This window comes from Eriocheir sinensis, chromosome 25 (assembly GCF_024679095.1).
Source record: "Eriocheir sinensis breed Jianghai 21 chromosome 25, ASM2467909v1, whole genome shotgun sequence".
NCBI classification, from domain to species: Eukaryota; Metazoa; Arthropoda; class Malacostraca; order Decapoda; family Varunidae; genus Eriocheir; species Eriocheir sinensis.
This window is the reverse complement of record NC_066533.1, coordinates 16464735-16474734: the sequence shown is the minus strand read 5'-3', so window position 1 is coordinate 16474734 and position 10000 is coordinate 16464735. Positions and strand designations below refer to the sequence as shown.

At 38.7% G+C, this 10000-nt stretch overlaps 1 protein-coding gene across 1 annotated transcript in view; it reads right to left on the bottom strand.

Moving 5' to 3' along the window:
• LOC127003608 (zwei Ig domain protein zig-8-like) overlaps window positions 1-10000 on the bottom strand; it is a 32107-nt gene that overhangs the window by 10196 nt on the left and 11911 nt on the right. Inside the window, exon 2 of the mRNA XM_050870513.1 lies at window positions 3873-4083. Coding sequence (XP_050726470.1) covers window positions 3873-4083 — 211 coding nt within the window. The remainder of the gene's footprint in view (window positions 1-3872; window positions 4084-10000) is intronic.

Sequence of the window (10000 nt, the reverse complement as noted above, 5' to 3'; positions counted from 1 at the left end):
GTAAGGGAAGGAAAGGGAAGGGAAGGGATGGGATGGGAAGGGAAGGTAAGGTGAGGTAAGGGAAGGGAAGGGAAGGGAAGGGAAGGGATGAGATTGGATTGGCTGGGAGAGTAAGGGATGGGAAAGGAAGGGAAGGGTAGGGTAAGGGAAGGGAAAGGAAGGGAAGGGAAGGGATGGGATTGGATTGGCTGGGAGAGTAAGAGATGGGAAAGGAAGGGAAGGGTAGGGTAAGGGAAGGGAAGGGAAGGGATGGGATTGGATTGGCTGGGAGAGTAAGAGATGGGAAAGGAAGGGAAGGGTAGGGTAAGGGAAGGGAAGGGAAGGGAAGGGAAGGGATGGGATTGGACTGGATGGGAAAGTAAGAGATGGGAAAGGAAGGGAAGGATAGGGTAAGGTAAGGAAAAGGAAGGGAAGGGAAGGGAAGGGATGGGATTGGATTGGATGGGAGAGTAAGAGATGGGAAAGGAAGTGAAGGGTAGGCAAGAGAAGGGAAGGGAAAGGAAGGGAAGGGAAGGGAAAGTGAAATCTATAGTTCTTTTAAAAATGAAAATATATGAAAAAAAGAAAAAAAACATTGAAAAACCTTTGAAAGACATGATAAAGGAAAATTAAGGAAAAATGAAAGAAAACAACAACAACAAAACAAAACCCTGAAAAAAAGGAAAAAGAAAAACCTGCTTCCTATAAAATGGCAATGAAAATAAAAATGAAAAACGCAAAAAAAAAAAAAAATATGTATAAATAATGCTAATAAAAGATGCAATCAGTTTGGAAAGGGTTCGCATCAAATTTGCATAGATACTGAACGGTCTGTAAAAAACATATTTCTGAAAGCTGGAACGCCATCTCCCTTATTACAGGCAGGCACTCCCCGGCCACCCCCTTCACCCATATCACAAGCTCTCCCTTCCTCGGCCACTCCCTTCACCCATATCACAAGCTCTCCCTCCCTCGGCCATTCCCTTCACCCATGTCACAAGCTCTCCACCCATATCACAAGCTCTCCCTTCACCCATATCACAAGCTCTCCCTTCCTCGGCCATTCCCTTACCTCCATATCACAAGCTCTCCCTTCACCCATATCACAAGCTCTCCATTCCTCGGCCATTTCCTTACTTCCATATCACCAGCTCTCCATTCCTCGGCAATTTCCTTACTACCATATCACAAGCTCTCCCTTCACCCATATCACAAGCTCTCCCTTCCTCGGCCATTCCCTTCACCCATATCACAAGCTCTCCCTTCCTCGGCCATTCCCTTCACCCATATCACAAGCTCTCCCTTCCTCGGCCATTCCCTTACTTCCATATCACAAGCTCTCCCTTCACCCATATCACAAGCTCTCCCTTCCTCGGCCATTCCCTTCACCCATATCACAAGCTCTCCCTTCCTCGGCCATTCCCTTCACCCATGTCACAAGCTCTCCTTCACCCATATCACAAGCTCTCCTTCTCAGCCATTCCTTACCTCCATATCCACAGCTCTCCTTCTTATATCACAAGCTCTCCCTTCCTCAGCCATTTCCCTTACCCCCCATATCACAAGCTCTCCCTTCACCCATATCACAAGCTCTCCTTCACCCATATCTGGCTCTCCTCCCTCAGCCATTCCCTTGCTTCCATATCACAAGCTCTCCTTCACCCATATCACAAGCTCTCCCTTCACCCATATCACAAGCTCTCCCTTCACCCATATCACAAGCTCTCCCTTCCTCGGCCATTCCCTTACCCCCATATCACAAGCTCTCCCTTCCTCGGCTTGTCGATTATTATTATTATTATTATTATTATTATTATTATTATTATTATTATTATTATTATTATTATTATTATTATTATTGTTTATTAATGTGATTTTCTATTCTTTTCAGGTGAGTTTCCTTAATTGACTATCACCGCTTGTTAAGGTAATGTGTACAAGTTCTTATGTATGTGTGTATGTATGTGTGTATGTATGTATGTATCTATGTATGTGTGTATGTATGTATGTATGTATGTATGTATGTGTTTATTTCGTTCAAGTATACTTTTTTTAGTTATGTGTCTTTTTTGGTTTATAATTATTTTGTTCTTGTTTTTTTGTTTTCTTTAAATTTTTCTTTTTTTTTTAATTTTTCTTCTTTTATTTTTTCTCTATTAGTTTTTCTTATTTTTTTTAGTTTACATTCCTTTGTGTATTTTTTTCTTCATTTTTGTCATCGAATCTCTCTTATTTTGTTTTGTTTTAGTTTTCTTTATTTTCTTCATCAGTTTATTTTCTTTTTTCCATCTGTTGTCTTATTTGTTTTCTTATTACCTGTTTTGTTTTCTTTGTCATTTCTTTATCATTCTCTTGTTTTCTCTTCTATTTTTTTTGTTTTGTTTTTTATATTTGTTTTCTCCATCAATTTATTTTCTCTTTTTAATCTGTTTTCTTTGTTTATTTTCTTTTTCTTCTTATTTGTTTTGTTTTTTGTTTTGTTTTTTATATTTGTTTTCTCCATCAATTTATTTTCTCTTTTTAATCTGTTTTCTTTGTTTATTTTCTTTTTCTTCTTATTTGCTTTGTTTTTTGTTTTGTTTTTTATATTTGTTTTCTCCAATTTATTTTCTCTTTTTAATCTGTTTTCTTTGTTTATTTTCTTTTTCTTCTTATTTGCTTTGTTTTTTGTTTTGTTTTTCATTTGTTTTCCTCTCAATATTTTCTTCATCAGGTTATTTTCTTTTCCTATTTACATTCGTTCGTTATTCTTTGTTTTCTTTTTTCATTTGCTGTCTTCTCAATTTTCTTCATCAACTTATTTTCTTCGGTTATTTATTTTCTTCTCATTTATTTTTTCTTGGTAATCTGGGTCGAGGTTTTATATTAAGAATTTTTCCTCCATTAAGTCTGATAATAAGCTTGTCAACTTGCATCATTAACTTTTCTTCTTATTATTTATTCTATCCTCTTTCTATTCCTTCTTAATCCTCCTCCTCCTCCTCCTCCTCTTCTTCTTCCTCCTCCTCCTCCTTTCTTTCTTCTCTTTATAATCATCATCTTCCTTCTCATCATTATCCTCTTCGTTTCCATTGTTCCGAGTTATAATGAGAACGTGTGTGTGTGTGTGTGTGTGTGTGTGTGTGTGTGTGTGTGTGTGTGTGTTTGGAGTTGGGTTATGGCTGTTGTTAGTTGTTGTTGTTATTGTTGTTGTTATTGTTGTTGTTATCTCTTCCTCTCCTCCTCCTCCTCCTCCTCCTCTTCTTCTTTATCACGTTCTCCTTTTCTTCTTCCTCTTCTTGTCTTCCTCTTCGCTTTGATTGTTTACCTTCTTGCTTTTTCCTCCTCCTCCTCCTCCTCCTCCTCCTCCTCCTCCTCCTCCTCCTCCTCCTCTTCTTCTTTATCACGTTCTCCTTTTCTTCTTCGTCTTCTTGTCGTCCTCTTCGGTTTGATTGTTTACCTTCTTGCTTTTTCCTTCTCCTCCTCCTCCTCCTCCTCCTCCTCCTCCTCCTCTTCCTCCTCCTCCTCCTCCTCCTCCTCCTCTATTTCTCTCACGTATCTCTCTTGATGAGTGAAAATTATCCGTAAGTTTACACACCAACCACCGCCACCGCCTCCACCTCCTCCTCCTCCTCCTCCTCCTCCTCCCCCTCCCCTTCCTTCCTTCCTTCCTCTCCCTCACCCCTTTCCCTCCTTTCCTCCCCCCTTTCATCTCTCCCCATTCTCTCTCTCTCTCTCTCTCTCTCTCTCTCTCTCTCTCTCTCTCTCTCTCTCTCTCTCTCTCTCTCTCTCTTTTCCCGAACACCCCCATCTCACCCCCTCTCTGACTCCCTTCTCTCCCCTCACTCCCATCCCCGCAACCCCCATCCCCTCACCCCTTCACCTCCTCCCCTTCCCCCTTCACCCATACTCACCCACTACGGCCAGGCTTATAAGGTACCCTCTTGTTGGCTTCGTGGAGACCTGACACTCGTATAAGCCGGAGTCCCTCACGGCCGGGTGTCTAATCTGTAGAGTCCACTCGTTCGTGCCCTCCCGGTGTAGCGCGGAGAACCTCTCGTCGCTCGTGTAGGTGAAGGACCCCACCGTCAGGATATGCGTGTCTCTGTGGCGAATCCAAGACACCTGAGGGAGAGGGAAGAGAGGATTAGGATAGGTTGATATAGGGGTTTGGATAGGAAAGTGTTAGTAAGAGAGAGATTGTTTGTGTATTTTTGTTTGTTTGTGTATTTGTAGGGGTGTTTGTGTGTGTGTTTGTGTGTTTGTGTGTGTGTTTGTTTGTTTGTTTGTTTATGTGTGTACTATTTTTTTCGTTCCCTTCCCTTCCCTTCCCTCCTTTCCTTCTCTTCTCTTCCCTTTCCTTCTCTTCCCTTCCCTTCCCTTCCCTTCCCTCTCCCTTCCCTTCCCTTCCCTTCCCTTCCCTTCCTTTTCTCCCATTTCTTCTTTTTATCTATGTCTTTTTCTTCTCCTTTCTTCCTTCCTTCCTTCTTCTCCTCCTCCTCCTCCTCCTCCTCCTCCTCCTCCTCCTCCTCCTCCTCCTCCTCCTCCGCAATCTTAAGACCCTCAAATAATTACCTAACTTACCTCTTCCCTCCATACCTCTTATTTCCTCCATGACCGAGAAGAAAGGAAGAAGAGGAGGAGGAGGAGGAGGAGGAGGAGGAGGAGGAGGAGGAGGAGGAGGTGGTTCTTCTTACATCATTTCTTTTTATTCCTTTGTTCCTTTCTCTCTCTCTCTCTCTCTCTCTCTCTCTCTCTCTCTCTCTCTCTCTCTCTCTCTCTCTCTCTCTCTCTCTCTCTCTCTCTCTCTCTCTCTCTCTCTCATGTAAGTGCAGAGAAGAAAGATCAAAGAAAAGCGAATATTTCTTTCTTTCTTTCTCATTTTCTTTCTTTCTTTTTTTCTTTTTTTTTCTTCCTTTCTTTCTGTTGCAAATACGTTAAGGAGGAAAGATGGAGGAGGAGGAGGAGGAGGAGGAGGAGGAGGAGGAGGAGTTTATCCGTACCCAAGAAGGTGAGAAGAAAGGGAGAGATTAAAAGAAGGAATGAAGGAATTAAGGAAGAGAAAGGAAGGGAAGGAAAGGATGGAACGGGAAGGAAAGGATAGGAATGGAAAAGAAAGGAAAGGAAAAGAAAGGAAAGGAAGGGAAGGGAAGGGAAGGGAAGGGAAGGGAAGGGGAGGGAAGGGAAGGAAAGGGAAGGAAAGGAAGAAAGAGAGGAAGGAAGGGAGGAAGGAAGGAAGGAAGGAAGGAAGAGAAAGACAGAGGATAAAAGTGTTAAAAAGAGAAACAAAGAAAATAAGATAAAAACAAAGAAAAAAAAAGAAAATAACATGTGAAGAGAAGGAAAGAAGATAAAAATGTAATAAAGAGAAACAAAGGAAATAAAAAAATAAAGAAAGAAAGAAAAAACGTGAAGAAAAGAAAATATGATAAAAACAAATATTAAAAGAAAACAATAAAGAAAAACACCCCAAAAATAAAATAAAACAAAAAAGACAATTGAATCACTATCCTTCCTTTATGAGTGGCGGTTAAGAGGACAGAACGATAAAGAAGAGGAGCGGAGGAATAATGGATAAAGGGGAGGAGAGGAGAGAAGGCGGAGGAAAGGAGAGAAAGAGAGAGAAAGAGAGAGAGAGAACTAAATATATACACCTGAGATACCTGTAAATTAGTCACCTGTGTTTGTGTGTGTGTGCGTGTGTGTGTGCGTGTGTGTGTGTGTGTGTGTGTTAAGAGATGAGGAAAAAAATAATGATAATTGGAAGGAGATGAAGGAGAAGAATTTGACATGGAAGAAAGGAAGAAAGGAGGAAAATAAGAATGATTGAGGGAATGGACTTAAAAAAATAAATAAAGACATGAATAAAATGTAATAAAAAAATGGAAGGAGATGAAAGATAAAGATGACATGGAAGAAGAAGAAGAGGAAGAAGAAGAAGCAGATATAGGAAATAATAAAAAAGAAAGAAAAAGAGAAAAGAAGAAAAAACAAAGAAGGAATAGGAATGACAATGAAGAGGAAACAGATACATGATAAAAAGAAGAAAAGAGAGAAGAGAGGAAGAAAACACAAAAGAAAAAAGATGGAAGAGGTAAAGAAAATAAAAAAAAGGAAGAAGAAAGAAAAAACATACTCGTGAATGGAAGATAAAGGATAATAATTACATGGAAGAAGATACAAATAAGAAAATAAAAAGAAATAGAGAAACGCAAGAAAAATAGAACAAAAAAGAAAAAAGAAAGGAAGTTATTAAAAGAAGAAGGTGAATGAGAAAAGTTGATTAGTGAAAATAATAGAAAAGATGACAGAAAATAAAATAATAGAGAAATGTGATGAAAAAGAAAAAAAAAACATATTACCGGTGAAAGCAGATTAATGATGGAAGCTTAGAACCGAAATAGAGAGGATGAAAACACCGTGATCAGGGAATTTTGTGTTTTTTTCTCGTTTTTTTATCAGGAAGAAAATAAAAAAGGAATGATTAGATTTTTCTTCGTTTTTTTTTTTGTGTGAATAATGGAAGAAATATAAGTGAGAAAATGAAAATGAAATGATTGATTTTTTTATTTTTTGCTTGTTTTTTGTGATTGATAAAAAAGGAGAAGAAAGAAAAGAGTAGAAACGAGAGGAAAGGAAAGGAAAGGAAGAGCAAAAGAGAAAAAAGAAAATTGAATAATAAGCAAAGGAAAAGACTGAGAGGAAAAGAGGAGAAAGAAAGAAGAAAAAAAGAAAATCAAGGAAAAGACATGAAAAGAAATGAAGAGAACAAAAAAGAAAAAAAAAACAGGAAAAGAAGAAAATTAAAGAATAAGCAAAGGAAAAGACTGAAAGGAAAAGAGAAGAAAGAAAGAAGAAACAAAAAGAAAATCAAGGAAAAGAAATGAAAAGAACAAAAAAGAAAAGAAAGAAAAGAAACAGGAAAAGAAAAAATTGAAGAAACGAAAGGAAAACAAAATAAATAAGAGAAAATAAATAACAAAAGGAAAAGAAAACGAAGAAAAGAAATAAACAAAGGAAAAGGCACATGAGAAAATATAGGAAAATAAAATAAAATAAATACAAATAAAAAATAATTCAATACCAAATAATACAAGTCTTAGTCGTTATAAACATTTCTGCAATACTCGAATTATACATAAAAAAACATAAGTAGATTAGAGAGAGAGAGAGAGAGTGTGTGTGTGTGTGTGTGTGTGTGTGTGTGTATTCATTTACACAAAAACAAATGAATCACAAGGAATAACTGAGTAAATGAAGACAGAGAGGTAACTAACGAATGAAGGAAGAAGGGTAGACCATGATAAAGGAATGGATAAAAAAAGAATAAAAAAGGAAAATAAAGAAAATAGACGAGATAACAAAATAACATACAAAAAAAAGAAAAAAATCAATAAATCACCCAAAAATTATTAACGAATGAAGGAAGAAGGGGAGACCATGATAAAAGAATGAATGAAAAAAAGAATAAAAAAGGAAAATAAAGAAAATAGACGAGATAACAAAATAACATACAAAAAAAGAGAAAAAAATCAATAAATCACCCAAAAGTAACTAACGAATGAAGGAAGAGGGGGAGACCATGATAAAAGAATGAATGAAAAAAAGAATAAAAAAGGAAAAAGAAAATAGACGAGATAACAAAATAACATACAAAAAAAGAGAAAAAAATCAATAAATCACCCAAAAATTATTAACGAATGAAGGAAGAGGGGGAGACCGTGATAAAGGAGTGAATAAGGGAATAAATAGGATAAATAAAGAGGGAGGGAGGTCGAAAATTGCCATCCCTTGCAATGCTTTACTGGCGTGGAGGAAACACATGAGCCATAAAGGGAGAGGAAGGGAGGAGGAGGAGGAGGAGGAGGAGGAGGAGGAGGAGGAGGTGATAGAGAGGAGAGGGATGATATAGGTGAAAAAATGATGAACCAGAATAAGGAAGATAAAGGAAGGGAGACAAAGAGGAGGAGGAAGAAGAAGAAGAAGAAGAAGAAGAAGAAGAAGAAGAAGAAGAAGAAGAAGAAGAGAGTGAAATAGAAAGAGACGGGAAGATGAAGTTAGACGTAGGAGAGAAAAAGAGAGGAGGAAGAGGAAAAGAAGAAGAAGAAGAAGAAGAAGAAGAAGAAGAAGAAGAGGAAGAAGAAGAAGAGAGTGAAAGACAAAGAGACGGGAAGATTAAGTTAGACGTTGAAGAGAAAAAGAGGAAGAGGAAGAAGAAGAAGAAGAAGAAGAAGAAGAAGAAGAAGAGGAGAGTGAAAGAGAAAGAGAAGGAAGAGGAAGTAAGACGAAAAGGAATAAATAAAAGAAGAGAAGAAGAAGAGGAGGAAGAGGAAGAGGAGAGAAAGAGAGAAAAAAAGAATAAATGGCAAAAGGAAAAAAAATAAATGGCAAAAAAGGAAAATAAAGAAAAGACAAACAAATAAATAAACAGAAAAAAAGACAATAAGGAAGAAAGAAAAAGAAGAAGAAGAAGAGGAAGAAGAGGAAGAAGAGAAAAAAACAACAATAATAATAACAATAACAATAACAATAAATAAGAAAAACAAAGAACACAAATTGTCCTCCTTTAGGTAAACAAACAAACAAACAAACAAACAAACACAGGTAAGACACAACAGGTAAAAAACAGGTAATTAAGCACTGGAGGAGGAGGAGGAGGAGGAGGAGGAGGAGGAGGAGGAGGAGGAAGAAGAAAAAGAAGAGGGTCAGGTGTTTCTCAGGTAGGGTCAGAGAGAGAGAGAGAGAGAGAGAGAGAGAAAAGGAAAGTGTTAATTAAGGTAAGGGAAAAAAAGGTAAGAATATATAGGGAGCCGTTAGGGAAGGAAGGGAGGGAAGGTGTGTGTGTGTGTGTGTGTGTGTGTGTGTGTGTGTGTGTGTGTGTGTGTGTGTGTGTGTGTGTGTGTGTTTTGAAAGGGAAGGGAAGGGAAGGAAAGGAAGGGAAGAGAAGGGAATGAAAGGAAGGGAAGGGAAGGAAAGGAAAGGGAAGGGAAGGGAAGAGAAGGGAAGGGAAAGGAAGGGAAGGTAAAGGAGTGGAAGGGAAGGGAAAAGAAAGGAGAGGAAAACAAAGGAAGGGAAGAGAAGGCAAGGGAAAGAAAAGGAAGGGAAGGCAAGGAAAGGGAAGAGAAGAGAAGAGAAGAGAAAAGAAGGAAGAGGAGAAAGCGAGTAGATAGGAAGGAAAGGAAAGGAAAGGAAAGGAAAGGAAGGAAAGTGAATTAGAAAGGAAAGGAAAGAGAAATGGAAAGGAATGAAGCGAAGATGTAGTGTGTGTGTGTGTGTGTGTGTGTGTGTGTGTGTGTGTGTGTGTGTGCGCGGCAGGAAACAGGTATGGTAATGAAGTGGGCGAGGTGTGAGGTGTGGAATGAAGGGAAGGACATGTGTGGGAATGGAGGGAGACAGGTGTGTGTGAGAGAGAGAGAGAGAGAGAGAGAGAGAGAGAGAGAGAGAGAGAGAGAGAGAGAGACTAATATAATAAAACAGAAATAAAAAGAAATGTAGTGAATTGAATTAAAAGAAGAGAAGGGAAGGGAAGGGAAGAGAAGAGAAGAGAAGAGAAGAGAAGGGAAGGGAAGGGAAGAGAAGAGAAGAGAAGAGAAGAGAAGGGAAGAGAAGAGAAGAGAAGAGAAGAGAAGAAGAGAAGGGAAGGAAGAAGAAGAAGAGAAGGAAGAAGAAGAAGGGAAGGAAGGAAGAGAAGAAGGAAGAAGAGAAGGAAGGAAGAGAAGAGAAGAGAAGGGAAGGAAGGAAGAGAAGAGAAGAAGAAGGAAGAGAAGGGAAGGAAGGAAGGAAGGGAAGAGAGAGAAGAGAAGGGAAGGAAGGGAAGGAAGGAAGAGGAAGGAAGGAAGAGAAGGGAAGGGAGGAAGGAAGGAAGGGAAGGGGAAGGAAGGAAGGGAAGGAAGAGGAAAGAAGGAAGGAAGAGGAAGGAAGGAAAGGAAAGAAAGGAAAGGAAAGAAGGAAATTAAAGGAAAGGAAAAGAAAGAGAGAGAGAGAGAAGAGCTGAAATAGGTTTGCATATAAATGAAAACACAAATATTGGAACTTGTCTTGA